We start from the raw sequence: 14,583 nt of genomic DNA, 5'->3' as shown, positions 1-14,583 counted from the left end.
ATATATGTACTGCCCCTCTTACCCGGCTGGCCAGTGGGCCGGCCTCCCTTCCCTTTTAAAAATTTTTTTTTAAAAATTATATATGACCAGGCATGGTGGCTCAAGCCTGTAATCTCAGCACTTTAGGAGGTGAAGGCAGGCAGATCACTTGAGGTCAGGAGTTCAAGACCAGCCTGGACAAAATGGTGAAACCCTGTCTCTACTAAAGATACAAAAAAATTACCCGGGTATGGTGGCTTGTGCCAGTAGTTCCAGCTACTTGGGAGGCTGAGGCAGGAGAATCGCTTAAACCTGGGAGGCAGAGGTTGCAGTGAACCGAGATTGTGCCTATCTTTGGTAAAAAAAAAAAACAAAATAAAACCATGACAATTTGTTTTTTAATTAAAAAAAAAAAAGACAAAAAACTAGTCCACTCACTGATAGAGAATTGTAGTTGAAACTAATGCTTTGAGGTGCAATACTTCTCAGTCACTTAGTATTCTGCCTTCATAACCTGATAGCTAGCTGTCCCTGGGTAAATTTTGTAACTTCTGTGAACCTCATGTTCTTCAAATGCAAAGACAGGCTAATAGTTCTAACTTCATTGGGCTGTTGGGAGCATTAATTAAAGTAATGTATATGGAGCACTTATTCTTTAAGTTCAGTAAATGTTTGTTGAAGAATAAATAATTTAGCTTTATATAATGTGGAATAAAAAATATGGGGGTAAATGAGATGTCAGAAAATGAAGTATAAATCCTGAAGCAGGAGGTACAGAATGGTGTTTTAGCCTTCCCAAGTTAACTTATATGTAGCTTTTTTGTTTTTCTTTAGGAACCAGGCTGTGGCCAGGAAATATATGCATCTTAGATTTTAAGAACAGCATCATTCATTTCTGTTTTCCTTCAAATGCAGGTGCACCCATCATTATGTCTTTCCCACACTTTTACCAAGCAGATGAGAGGTTTGTTTCTGCCATAGAAGGCATGCACCCAAATAAGGAAGACCATGAGACATTTGTGGATATTAATCCTGTGAGTACATACTTCCTCCTCATAAAAGAGCATATGTTTTAGTCTGCCTATACAGTGTTCACCAGTGTAGTCCTGAGCATTCTTTAAAAACATCCGTACTTTCATATGCTTTCACAGTCCTGTAATTAGAAGGCTGAATTCTGTGGATGAAATAGCAGAAATACGAGCAAAGCTGCCTTTAACAAAAAGCAACAGTGAAAACTTAGTTACTGGAAACTACTGAGATTGGACCCATGTAACCCGGTCAGTCTTCTGTTGCTAGCCCTGGACCTCAACATATATTTATTTCTCCCATTGGGACACAGATCAGTAAGGTTAAGGATGTCCCTTTGCTTCCTCACTGCCAGGAATATTTTGATCGAAATATGAATATGTATATTAACCTCAATCACTTTTGGCAAACTTCTTTCTACAGGTTTTTTTAGAGTTTATTATATTACTAATTGTAAAGGTATCAAGATACACATAGAGGAGAAATACATACATATATGTGTGTGTATATATAATACATATTTAATCCTGTATTCATAAAGGAGAAAAACAAAAACCATGCTAATCGTATCTTCATTTTTGGAATTTGAACATTATGGACCAGTAAGAAAAAGCAAGAACATTCTTTTAGCACAGTATTTTATGGGTACTTCACACTCTTAGCTACATACATTGCATTTATAGCTGAGGAACCTGTGATCTTATGCTCTGGTGAGTAAGATCGTGTGTGGTTTTCTCCCTTTTCTCTCTTAGCCATCAACTGATCAGTCCCCTTGGATCAGCCAAACTGTTAGCAGTGCTTGTCACCAAGGGATGAGTGCAGTCTTATAACCTTAGTGCAGAGATGGAGCTGCCATAAGGAAGACAAGTGCTGCAGCTGTGCCCCACAGCTGTGCTAGGTGGGCCCTATACTTGGATGCCACTCTGGCAGTGACCACCACCCTCTTCTTAGCTCATCTGGACAACTGCCTGGAAATCCAAACTTGACAGGCTATCTTTTGGGTCGCCTTCCTGTTGGAGTCCTTCTAGGGCTGTGCTATTCAGAGTGACAGTATCCTTGGAGCTTGTTAGAAATAACAATCTACTGAATCAGAGCCTGCATTTTAACAGGATGCCCAAGGACCCACATCCATATTCATGTCTGAGATGCATTGCTCTACCAGCCACCTAATACAACCAGTGGTTCTCATACTGTTCTGGGGATCACTTTTACTTGGTTCTGCTCTGCTTGTCACATGTGGTAATGGTCGCCTTGTTTATCAGGCCTACACAGAAATGGTGCTCTATTGAAAAAATTGTTTGCAGTTTAAGAAATCCTAATGTTTTCTTTTCACTTCTCTGCTTTGCAGTTGACTGGAATAATCCTAAAAGCAGCCAAGAGGTTCCAAATCAACATTTATGTCAAAAAATCAGATGACTTTGTGTAAGTTCTGCTTCTATCTATGAAGGAGCAGCAGTTTTGCTCCATTGCCCTTCTGATGGGATTGATGTCAGGAGTAGTACAGCCTACTTCATCTGAGTCTGCTCGCCCCTGCCCTTCAGGGATGGGGCATGATCAGCATTTTCATGGGTGCCTTGGTCTTGGAATTTACTTGTTTTATTTAATCATACACTTAGAGAGTGCTTCCCATGAATCAGGTATTGTTCTCAGCACCTTATATAGATTCACGTATAACCTTGTATTATCCCCATTTTACAGATGAGGAAACAGAAGCAGAGCATTTAGGTAACTTGCTAGAGACCACATAGCCTTACTATCTAGTCAACTTTTATTCACTCTACTAAGGCTTTCCCTTACCCACCTTGACTCTTTTGGTGTATCAGGCTATTCTTATATTGCTATAAAGAAATATCTGAGACTGGTTAATTTATAAAGAGATTTAACTGTCTCACAGTTCTGCAGGCTGTACAGGAAGCATGGTGCTGGCATCTGCTCAGTTTCTAGCAATGCCTCAGGGAGCTTTTACTGTTGAAAAAAGGTGAAGCAGGAGCAGGCACGTCACATGGGGTGAGCAGGAGCAAGAGAGAGACGAGAGGAGGTTCTACACATTTTTAAATACCAGATCTCATGAGAACGCACTACCACAAGGACAGCATCAAGGGAATGGTGCTAAACCATTCATGAAAAATCGACCCCCATGATCAAATCACTGCCCACCAAGCCCCACCTCCAACACTGGGGATTACATTTCACCCTGAGATTTGGGGGAACGAGTATCCAAACTATATCACTCAGAGACTTGAGACAGTCTCTTCCTCTTCCTCTCTCTCTATTCCTGCTGCTCCCACTTGGGGCCAGCTATGGCTCTCATTTGTATAGTTAAAATCTCTTGAGTCTAGCCTTACCTCCCCATGCAACTTAATTTGGATTCCAAAGTATAATCTCCTGCTCAGACTTTTTAATGCAAATTTTTTAGATATAAGAAAATTATGATATGTTGAATGAAAAAAACAGGATGCAAAACTATGCATAATATATTTGTCTATTTCTCTATCAAATTTGGCTTGTCTCCCCCGTTGAATTTGCCAGATTTAATACCAGGTGTCATGGCACTTTCTAAGAAGTAGCTGTGGTTTACCAAAATGCATTTTGTCATCTGTATATGTATTTCTTAGGCAGTATAATTTAGTAGTTAAGAGCTGGAACCTTAGAATCAGAGTAGAATTACATTTCTGGCTCCACCACTTACCTGTGGTGATCCTAGGCAAATTATGTAGCCTTTCCGAGTCATAATTTTCTTGTCTGTAAATCTGGGACAGTAATACCTACTGCATTTGACTACTGTAGGAATTGAGTGAGATAATATCCCGAAAACACCCAGCACAGAGCTCGTACATGGTACGTGCTCAGTTGGCTCTTGTTGCAAAGACAGTACTTCAGTGGCCTAGTTACAGAACACTCTGAGGAGTGACAGCTTTGCTCTGCCAGGTGGAGGCTTCCCGGATGACTCTAAGGAGAATAGTAATCATTTTAAAGAATCTGCCTTCAGTATCTTGTGTTTTGATAAATGTACAGCACTTGGAATTGCTAGACAGACTGGAATCTAACTTTTGGTATATATGTTTGCAAAGATAAGAAATCAGTAAATTCTGGGTAATTTAAGAAATAAATATACTGGAATCTTCATATTGACACATCTGTCCAGGAAAGTGTGCCATCGTGATGAGGATGTCTCTGAAATCTCATCCTTTGTCTTTGTAGTGAAACAGGAGACATTAGAACCATGGTTTTCCCAGTGATGTACCTCAATGAGGTAAGTCCTGAGATGGAGGGAGCCATGGGTGTTTTCAGACTCAGAAAACATCCATTATGATGTCTACTATAGTAGTTATGAGTTAAGATATGACAGAAGGCAAAAGATTTTTAAAACCTGTTATTCCTCAGAAAATTTCACTTTAATGTTCACATGAATCTGCCTGTGTCTGAGAAATGATGAAAGAAATTCTCCTTCTCAAGAACACTATTTGGGCACAACTCCCTTCTGGGTAGCTGCTCATGTAAGAAACAAAAACAGAGGTAAATGAGCCATTGGCAGACATTGTTGAAGCAGGATAATAGTTCACACTCAGGTAGATGCCAGCTAGACCTTTGTCTCCTCCTTCTTTGCAGCCATGCTGGCTTAACACACCTGCGATGAATTCTTTTCTGAATCACATACCACGTTTACTGTAGTTATATCTCCTCAGTTTCTCCTGCTTCCACCCAGTTGAGGAAAAAAAAATGCAGGTTTTTTTCTTCAATAAATTCTTGATTGGCAAACTTCTAGTTTTTAATATTTTTCTGTTTCCTAAAAATACTTGCTGTTTGTAGAATATTGAATAACAGAGATTAACAAGAAAAAAAAAAACTAAAATCACTATTCACAAAATCTGTGTCAGCCTGATAATAGTTTTTAATTTAGAAATTTTTTAAAAAAATTGATTTATAAAGTAAATTATTGATGAGTTCCTCTTTCTCAGAGGCAGGTGCAGTTGACATCTTCAGATGTGATCTTCAGATGTCAACTGATATTTTTCTGGTCTTGATATCACATAGTCGAAATCATGCTATAGATACAATTTTATTTAGCATTATATTGGTATTCACATTTACAAACTTTTGAAGGTTCATGATTACAGTTCTAAGATGAGGTTCTTATTGTTTTAAAGGAAAAATTCAGGCAGTGTTTACCAATTTATAGGACCTCTTTGCATCTGCTCCTGGATCATCCCTGTTCCTGTTTGCGGGCAGGGGCATGAAAGTAGGTCTTTTTGAAAATGCAGAAGGGCCCTTTCCTGCCAACTTCTGTTCAGTAGTGGATATTTGAAGTCTCTCCACTCCCAACTTTTGCCTTGCTTTTTTGTGAAAGACTAAAAGTCCAGGTGTGTGGAGTGGAACGTGGAACCTTGTATTTTTGCTGCCTCCTAGGAAGACCTTGATTATTTTCTTTTCTAGAAAAATAAAATATTAGATCTGAAAGTGACCTTGGAGACTATTGCCACACCACCTTTTTACTGAGGTGGGAACACTGGGATCCTTAGAAATAACCATTCTACTGAATCAGAGCCTGCATTTTAACAGGATGCCCAAGGACCCACATCCATATTCATGTCTGAGACACATTGGTCTACCAGCCACCTAATACAACCAATAGTTCTCATACTGTTCTGGGAATCACTTTTACTTGGTTCTGTTCTGCTTGTCACATGTGGTAATGGTTGCCTTGTTTATCAGGCCTACACAGAAATGGTGCTGTATTGAAAAAAACTGTCTTAGAACCCAGCCTATTGACTCAGTCCAGTGGAAAAAAAAAAAATCCTTTTTCTTTTTTTTTTTTTTTGAGACAGGGTCTCACTCTGTCACCCTGTATAGTGGTGCAATTTTAGCTCATTGCAGCCTCAACTTCCTGGGCTCAGGTAGTCCTCCCACCTCTGCCTTCCACATAGCTGGAATGATAGCTGTGTACCACCATGCCTGGCTAATTTTTTTTTCTGAGATGGAGTCTTGCTCTGTTGCCCAGGCTTGAGTGCAGTGGCCCAATCTCAGCGCACGGCAACATCTGCCTCCCGGGTTCAAGCAATTCTCGTGCATCCGCCTCCCACGTAGCTGGGACTATAGGCGCCTCCCACCATACCTGGCTGATTTTTGTATTTTTAGTGAGATGGAGTTTCACCATGTTGGCCAGGCTGGTCTCGAACTCCCGACCTCAGGTGATCTGCCCACCTCGGCCTCCCAAAGTGCTGGGATTACAGGCATGCGCCACCATGTCCAGCCCATTAATTTTTGTATTTTTTGTAGAGAGGTGTTTTCACCACATTGCTCAGGCTGGTCTCAAACTCTTGAGCTCAAGCAATCCACCTGCCTCGTCCTCCCGAAGTGCTGGGATTCCAGGCGTGTGCAACCATGCCAGGGCTCCAATGCAAAGTAAGCCTAAACTAGGCCAGAAGTGTTGCTCATAATTTCTATGGAATTAAGCTCTTCAGATACCACAGTCATTACACTAGGTAGTAATTCCTCTGCTCTGCATACACTAAGTGTTATTCTAGTACATTTTCTACTTATCAACAGTCTCTGGAATTCTGGTTAGCCCACAACTTCACTGAGCACTTTCTATAGAGGGCTGTGGTCCTGATTACTATATATGTAACCAAGAAAGAAATTATACTTTCCATATACCATTTTTGCAGTGTTTCATTTATTTATTCATTTAATCAGCCAGGATTAATCAAATACCTACTGTGTGCTGGGTTCTATACCCAGTGTGGAGGTGACTGAGGTTAGGTCTTGCCTTTAAGGACCTCACAGTCATTGTGAGACAAACAGAGTTACAATGCAGAGTGCAAGGACAATGAGCAAGGACAATGATGAAGGTAGAGTGAGATGGAAACTTAGGGAAGAGGCCTTTGACCAGGTCTGAGGTGGCCAGCGAAAACTTTTGGAAGGAAGTGATGCTGAGCTGGATTTTTAAGGATGAATTGGCATTACCTGACATAAAACCAAAGATGCTGTCTCAATATTTCTGAACACATTTTACCTCCTTTTTCCAATCTATTTTAAGAGTAAAAAAATGTCTTCAGAGACAAGGTATTAATGAACAAATGCCCCTTCTGATTAATCTGACTTATAAATGGATTTTCAGTATATTTGGTTTGCTAACAGGAGGACGTTCCCAATTTGTATTAAATGATTTGAAGGAAAGATACAGCAAAAAAGGTTACACACTGGATGTTTAAATAGTATCAAGGGAATACTATTTTCTTGCCTCTCCAGAGTGTTCTCATTGATAAAGAGACTGCGAGTCGACTGAAGTCTGTGATCAACACTACTTTGATTATCACCAACATACCCTACATCATCATGGCACTGGGTGTGTTCTTTGGTTTGGTCTTTACCTGGCTTGCGTGCAAAGGACAGGGATCCATGGATGAGGTGAGAACTGGCTGAGGGAACTTCTTCCTTATTGGATAACTTTACTTGAGGAATTTAACTGTACTTCATTGAAGGGCTGTCAGCTGGCTTATTAGGGTGAATTCTGGGATTTTATGCTGGGCATAGTGATTTCATGGTTATTTTACTGTTGGACCAAATGGGAAGCAAAGGAAGTGTGTCAAAGAAGGTGGAGGGATAGAATATACCATCTAGTATTTGGGGAATAGAATCTTTTTGGATGTATACCCTGGGAGTTAACTTTATGTCTTTGAAAACAATAACCTGAAAGAAAAGGAAGAATATGTAAGTTACGCATCTGATCTTTGGTGTCAGACTGCCTGAGTCCAAATCCCAGTTCTGCTGCCACTTAACAGCTATATGACCCTAGAAACCGTGCTTCAGTTTTTTTTCATCTGTAAAATGGGATAATAAAGGCCTCTTAGGAGTTTTTCATGAGGATTAGATGATATAGTAGACATAAAGGACTTGGCCCAGTGTTAGCATATAGTAAGAGCTCAGTAAAGGTTTAATTATTATTACATAATGAAAAAAGAGTTTCAAGATTATAGAGCAAGGCAGCCAGGACCCTGCTTGGAAAGAATCTCTGATGTATCCGAAGATACCTATGATTTAGGTTCCACTGTATTAATAAATGATTGGAATGTGGGTGTAGTTAATTTCCTGGAAGGCTAGGATAAAGAGTTGGGTTGGCCTCTCCAAGTGACCAGCAGCCTGAAAACCTCCCATAAGCCTTTTCTGTAGAATCTTAAAACCTCCCATAAGGCTTTTCTGTAGAAGCCCTGCTTAAATTTTCTGCAGCTTCCTTTTTTTGCAACAGAGCCTTTTTATCCTCCAGTTTCCTCAACTAAGTGTCCAAGGCAAATGTGAAGTAGAAAATAAATAGGTGAAACCATCTGAGTAAAATTAGCTGGATTTCCCTAAATTCCATATTCTTCCATTATTTCTCTTATCCCATGCCAGACACTTTAGCATGAATTAGCTGTGAGGCAAACTATTTTGCCATTTTTATGTGTGGATCTTCCAGTCTGACTTTGTGCAGTCACTGAAATTGTCTTAGGCACAAATGAAACCTCATGGAAATGTTAATTACTGCTCCTCCAATTAACCTTCCTCATATATTCAACAAGCAAGCAATTATTGAGCACTACTGTCTCTGAGACACTATTCCTTAGTAGGTTTCAAACCAGTAAGGAAGCAAATTCAATAGAGTCTGCTAAGTTTTATAATCCAGATCAACACAGAGAAGCATACTATTCTGATATTGAGAGTGGGAGTGGTCAGAGAAGGCCTCCTGAAAAGGTTGGGGCTGAATATTAACAAGAAGCAGCCCAAGAAGGGAGGTGAGTGGGATGAGCCACCTTCTTATAGGTCTCTCCTCCTTCCATGTCCCCACTCCCCACCCAAACTTCTCACACTGGGGAGAAGTTTCTGACATGAAACACCTAACTTCCTTTCTTCTCTCTTCTGTGTCTCAGGGAACAGCGGATGAAAGAGCACCTCTCATTCGAACCTAACATCGCCTGTGCTTGGTGAAGGAACCGTGTGAGCTGTCCTGACCTGGACCATGGCAAGGGGAAACCCTCTACCTCCTTGCAGGCTTGTTGCCTGTTGAAAGGAGGGAAAGACACAGCGCTGGCAAGTGATAGGAACATTCTGGCCAGAGGTTAAAGAGCAGGCTGACATGGCTCGACATTAAGCTTTATAAAATCATGTGGGCTCTGAAATTGTTTTTTTATGTGTCTAGCAAGTATTTAATAAGCCCTTGTATAGTAATTCTTTTGTTGTTGGTTGCTGTTAGCTCCAGAATTTTGTGACCACTGTTGTGGATAAAATGTCTCTGCATCACATGTTAATGCTACTTGGTCTAACTTTATTCAGTGTGCTTCATTCACCAAATTTTGTGCTCAAAATGCATATATACCATTTTATGTTGTATGCCTCCATTTCACTTGCAAAACAGAAGTCAATTAAGAGTTCGGGACCCAGGGTAAAATGGTAGCCAATATATCATTCAAATGCATCTGATTTCTAAAACATTACATATTACATTTTATGCTAATCTTCATTTCATAACTCCTCCAGGAAAACTCAGTCTTCCAACTACAATAAGATACTGGGTAGAATTAAATGGGAAAGGGGTTGGGTGGGGTGATACCCGTGAGTTGATAGTGATAAGCTCCTAAGGATTTTTAACATGTACTTTTGTGAATGAAGAGAATGCATAAATAATGTTGGTGAGGATAAGTACAGATATTTCATGTATAGTAGAACTAAATGCCAGTTACAATGCTTGTGGATAGTTGTTATTTTTTTAGTCAAAATGATTGTGATGTGAAAAGATGCTTCTGAGAGAATGTAATGAGTAACTGATTTTTCTTCCTGAGTCACCCTTGCCAAATATGATATTGTATTAATCTACTTTTGAGTGATTATTTGTAAAATTATGAATATGGGAAATCCATCTATCTGCAGCCTAAGTTACACATAAGTTTCAGAAAGTCTGATTAGACTCGAGACATTTCTTCTGGAAAAGCCTTCTTCTTAGTACTTTTGAAATTCTTTTTACAAGTTATTTCCTCAGATTCAGTTCCTTCCAGTGTTTTGTAGCTCACTGTCACTCACCGAATACAGAAACATGTGCCCTACACTTCCTGTGACAATCATTTTGCTGACAGAATGATGGATGTTTAAAATACTGCACAAAGTACTTTAAAGAAAGGTCTGTTGGGACCAGAAGCAGAGCTACCACTTTTCAAAGGACTTCTCGGTTTCAGCATAACCTAAGTCAGGGGATCAGGAGCCATCATATGTCACAGTGTTCAGAATTCAAGCATATTTAAGGGCATTTTCTCTGATTCTCTAAGTTCACCATTCATTTTCAATTGAGAAGCCTTCATTTAGCTGACAAAGTGCTTATCGAATTTCTTAACTGAACCATTCAAAGGGATTTTTTTTTTGTTTAAAACTGGATTTCAATGTAAGCAAATGAAAAATATAGATTTTATTTCCATAGTTTTTTAATCCCTGTATTGAGGTAATAAATCACTTTACTGACAATGTTTCCTTTTTCTACACTAAAGCAACATGTGATATATTTCCCCTCTTGAAGAGGCAATTCATCAAACTCAGCTTTTCTAAAGAATCAAGATAGAACCTTTAGATATTCCAACTCACCAAAATGTAAAAAACTAACAAAAGTATTTGGTCTTCAATAATGCTGAATATCTAGATGTTTAGAATTTATCAATATTTAACTAGATAATTGGGCATGTCTTCTTTATGCATGTACTTATCCATACTAATAAAACTGACAAGCTAGTGCATACTTATTGGTTCAGTCCTATTATCAGGATATACTCATCTATGAGGAGGATATTTTAAATACTGTAAATGATAACAGTTAATGATAAACACATTTAGACTGAGTTGCACACTGGCAGGGAGACCAAAAACATATTACTTCCATACTTGTGTCATGATTCTTTTTTTTTTGAGACAGAGTCTCGCTCTGTCGCCAGGCTGGAGTGCAGTGGCACAATCTCAGCTCACTAAAACCTCCACTACCAGGTTCAAGCGATTCTCCTGCCTCAGCCTCCCAAGTAGCTGGGACAATAGGCACGTGCCACCACGCCCAGCTAATTTTTGTATTTTTAGTAGAGACGGGGTTTCACCATGTTGGCCAGGATTGTCTCAATCCTGACCTCGTGATCCAACCACCTTAGCCTCCCAAAGTGCTGGGATTATAGGCGTGAGCCACCGTGCTTGGCCTGTGTCATAATTCTTAAGAGTTACTTGGTCTAAATCACATTTGATACTACCCTTCTGAAAAGTCTGAGACAGACCTACAAACTACAGTCAAAATTACAGATTAAGAGGAATGAACGCACCTATTTGGTTTTAAAGTTGAAAGTAAATTATTTCTCATGTTCATTCTCTTGTGGCCGTTATCCTAGAAAGACCCCCCAAAGGCTTTGGGATTGTAAGCACTGTCATGATCACAGAATGCAAGCTTCTGGTACCATGATCCTCAACTTGGAGAGGAAAAAACCAAGACAGAGAGCTTAACTCACTTCTCTCAGGGAAAATTAGGAGTTGAGCACAGGACAGGAAATGGGCTTTGCCACTTTTAGCTCCAGGCTTTTCCAACTAGACTTTATTTCCTCATGTTCTAGAAAGATCACTAATGGTCACGTGGAACAAGCACTACACGAGTAACCCCTATTGGGGTTTTTACTTAAGGGAGGCTAATTTTTCATTTAAATTGCTGAAGATAGGAGTCCTGTAAAAGGTGGTCTGCATCGTTGGCCCTCTTGGCATTATCATTAGAGTAAATTGCTTGTGCCTGTTAACAAGAATACTGACCAGAATGCTCTTCATGTAGTTACACAGTTGGTTCATTTCATGCAGTTCTTGACATGTTTATTTCTACCCTTAATGCAATGAAATGTTTCATTAATAAAAAAACCACTTTATATAAAATTGCAGTAGAAGTCATATGTCATTGGATGTCCTGTTGTTACAGAGTTTCACCGGAAATATGTTCCTTGACAGATGCAGCCCTGAGTCACACACTTCAGCCACCTCTAATTTCAGCTTTGCTGTAGTGGACAGTTACAAGCAGCCTGACAAGTTCCACTCCAAGCAGTCCTACACTCTGCTTTTCTGTCTCAAGCCTTTCCCCAGAGCCCTGGAACCACCATAGGAGTGTCAGGGAGTTAATAACCCAAGGCAACCCTCAACTAAATGGGGCAGGAGTTAGTCAGCTGATAGACATTTCAATCTTCAGAGAAGCAATCCTCAGGTTTATTCCACGTGAGTCCTCAGTTAGCGTTGCCCACAATAGTAAATACTATTAGTGTTTCTATATTCCCTGTCTTAATCACCCACCCCCTCAATGCTGCTTCCCAAATCATCCACCTGTCTTAACATCTTTATCTTAGGTCTGCTTCCAGGTAAACCCAACTAAAATGCAGTAAGTCCACCTAGAAGGGCTCAGTAGGATCCAAGAGCTATTGGAGAGGCATTGGGGCTTTTGTTTTTTCCTTTTTTCTTTCTTTTTTTTTTTTTTTTGGAGATAGTCTTGCTCTGTTGCCCAGTCTGGAGTGCAGTCGCGCAATCATGGCTCACTGTAGCCTTGACCTCTTGAGCTCAAGTGATAGTCCTACCTCAGCCTCCCTAGTAGCTGGGACTACAGGTGTGCACCACCACACCTGGCTAATTTTTGTATATTTTCTTGAGACAGGGTTTCACCATATTGCCCAGAGTGGTCTTGAACTCCTGGGCTCAATTGATCTGCCCACCTCGGCCTCCCAAAGTGACAAGGCTTTTGTTTCTAGGGACATTTGTTCTAAAGTTATTAGTCCCAAAATTCAGATTACCTTTAAAACCTTTCCCATCCCAATATTGCAACTAATTTTTGAAATCAGCAAGTCCAAATCAGTCTTTTTTTTTTTCAGTTTTTTTTTTTAATTGGATTTTAGGTTTTGGGGTACATGTGAAGAACATGCAAGATTGTTGCATAGGTACACACATGGCAGTGTGATGTGCTGCCTTCCTCCCCATTACCTATATCTGGCATTTCTCCCCATGCTGTCCCTCCTCTATTTCCCCCCTACAGACCCCAGTGTGTGATGCTCCCCTCCCTGTGTCCATGTGTTCTCATTGTTCAACACCCACCTATGAGTGAGAACATGCAGTGTTTGATTTTCTGTTCTTGTGTCAGTTTGCTGAGAATGATGGTTTCCAGATTCATCCATGTCCCTACAAAGGACACGAACTCATCGTTTTTGATGGCTGCATAGTATTCCATGGTGTATATGTGCCACATTTTCCCTGTCCAGTCTATCATCGATGGGCATTTGGGTTGGTTCCAGGTCTTTGCTATTGTAAACAGTGCTGCAATGAACATTCGTGTGCATGTGTCCTTATAGTAGAACGATTTATAATCCTTTGGATATATACCTAGTAATGGGATTGCTCGGTCAAATGGAATTTCTATTTCTAGGTCCTTGAGGAATCGCCACTGTCTTCCCCAATGGTTGAACTAATTTACACTCCCACCAACAGTGTAAAAGTGTTCCTATTTCTCCACATCCTCTCTAGCATCTGTTGTCTCCAGATTTTTTAATGATCGCCATTCTAACTGGCATGAGGTGGTATCAATGTAGTTTTGATTTGCATTTCTCTAATGACCAGTGATGATGAGCATTTTTTCATATGTTTGTTGGCCTCATGTATGTCTTCTTTTGTAATGTGTCTGTTCATGTCCTTTGCCCACTTTTGAATGGGCTTGCTTTTTGCCTGTAAATCTGTTTTAGTTCTTTGTAGATTCTGGATATCAGCCCTTTGTCAGATGGGTAGACTGCAAAAATTTTTTCCCATTCTGTTGGTTGCTGATTCACTCTAATGACTGTTTTCTTTTGCCGTGCAGAAGCTGTGGAGTTTGATTAGGTCCCATTAGTCTATTTTGACTTTTGTTAACAATGCTTTTGGTGTTTCGGTCATGAAGTCCTTGCCTACGCCTATGTCCTGAATGGTTTTGCCTAGGTTTTCTTCTAGGGTTTTTATGGTGTTAGGTCTTATGTTTAAGTCTTTAATCCATCTGGAGTTAATTTTAGTGTAAGGTGTCAGGAAGGGGTCCAGTTTCTGCTTTCTGCACATGGCTAGCCAGTTTTCCCAACACCATTTATTAAACAGGGAATCCTTTCCCCATTGCTTGTTTTTGTCAGGTTTGTCAAAGATCGGATGGTTGTAGATGTGTGGTGTTGCCTCCAAGGCCTCTGATCTGTTCCATTGGTCTATATCTCTGTTTTGGTACCACTACCATGCTGTTTTGATTACTGTAGCCTTGTAGTATAGTTTGAAGTCCAGTAGTGTGATGCCTCCTGCTTTGTTTTTTTTTGTTTTTGTTTTTGTTTGTTTTTTGCTTAGAATTGACTTGGCTATGCGGGCTCTCTTTTGGTTCCATATGAAGTTTAAGGTGGTTTTTTCCGGTTCTGTGAAGAAGGTCGTTGGTAGCTTGATGGGGATAGCGTTGAATCTGTAAATTACTTTGGGCAGTATGGCCATTTTAATGATATTGATTCTTCATAACCATGAACATGGAATGTTTCTCCATCTGTTTGTGTCCTCTCTTATTTCGTTGAGCAG

The 14,583-nt window shown here is 40.0% G+C and overlaps 1 protein-coding gene across 1 annotated transcript in view; it reads left to right on the top strand.

Annotated features, from left to right (window-relative positions):
- Window positions 1-11,918, top strand: part of SCARB2 (scavenger receptor class B member 2) — a 60,387-nt gene extending 48,469 nt beyond the window's left edge. The window contains exons 8-12 of the mRNA XM_012447020.3: window positions 895-1,013; window positions 2,354-2,427; window positions 4,207-4,258; window positions 7,255-7,413; window positions 8,910-11,918. Of these exons, the coding sequence (XP_012302443.2) occupies window positions 895-1,013; window positions 2,354-2,427; window positions 4,207-4,258; window positions 7,255-7,413; window positions 8,910-8,948 (443 nt within the window). The 3' untranslated portion in view covers window positions 8,949-11,918. The remainder of the gene's footprint in view (window positions 1-894; window positions 1,014-2,353; window positions 2,428-4,206; window positions 4,259-7,254; window positions 7,414-8,909) is intronic.
- Window positions 11,919-14,583: the final 2,665 nt, after the last annotated feature.

This window comes from Aotus nancymaae, unplaced genomic scaffold (assembly GCF_030222135.1).
Source record: "Aotus nancymaae isolate 86718 unplaced genomic scaffold, 86718_ANA_hifiasm-v0.15.2.pri h1tg000006l, whole genome shotgun sequence".
Classification (NCBI taxonomy): Eukaryota; Metazoa; Chordata; class Mammalia; order Primates; family Aotidae; genus Aotus; species Aotus nancymaae.
This window is presented reverse-complemented; position numbering and strand designations above follow the sequence as displayed.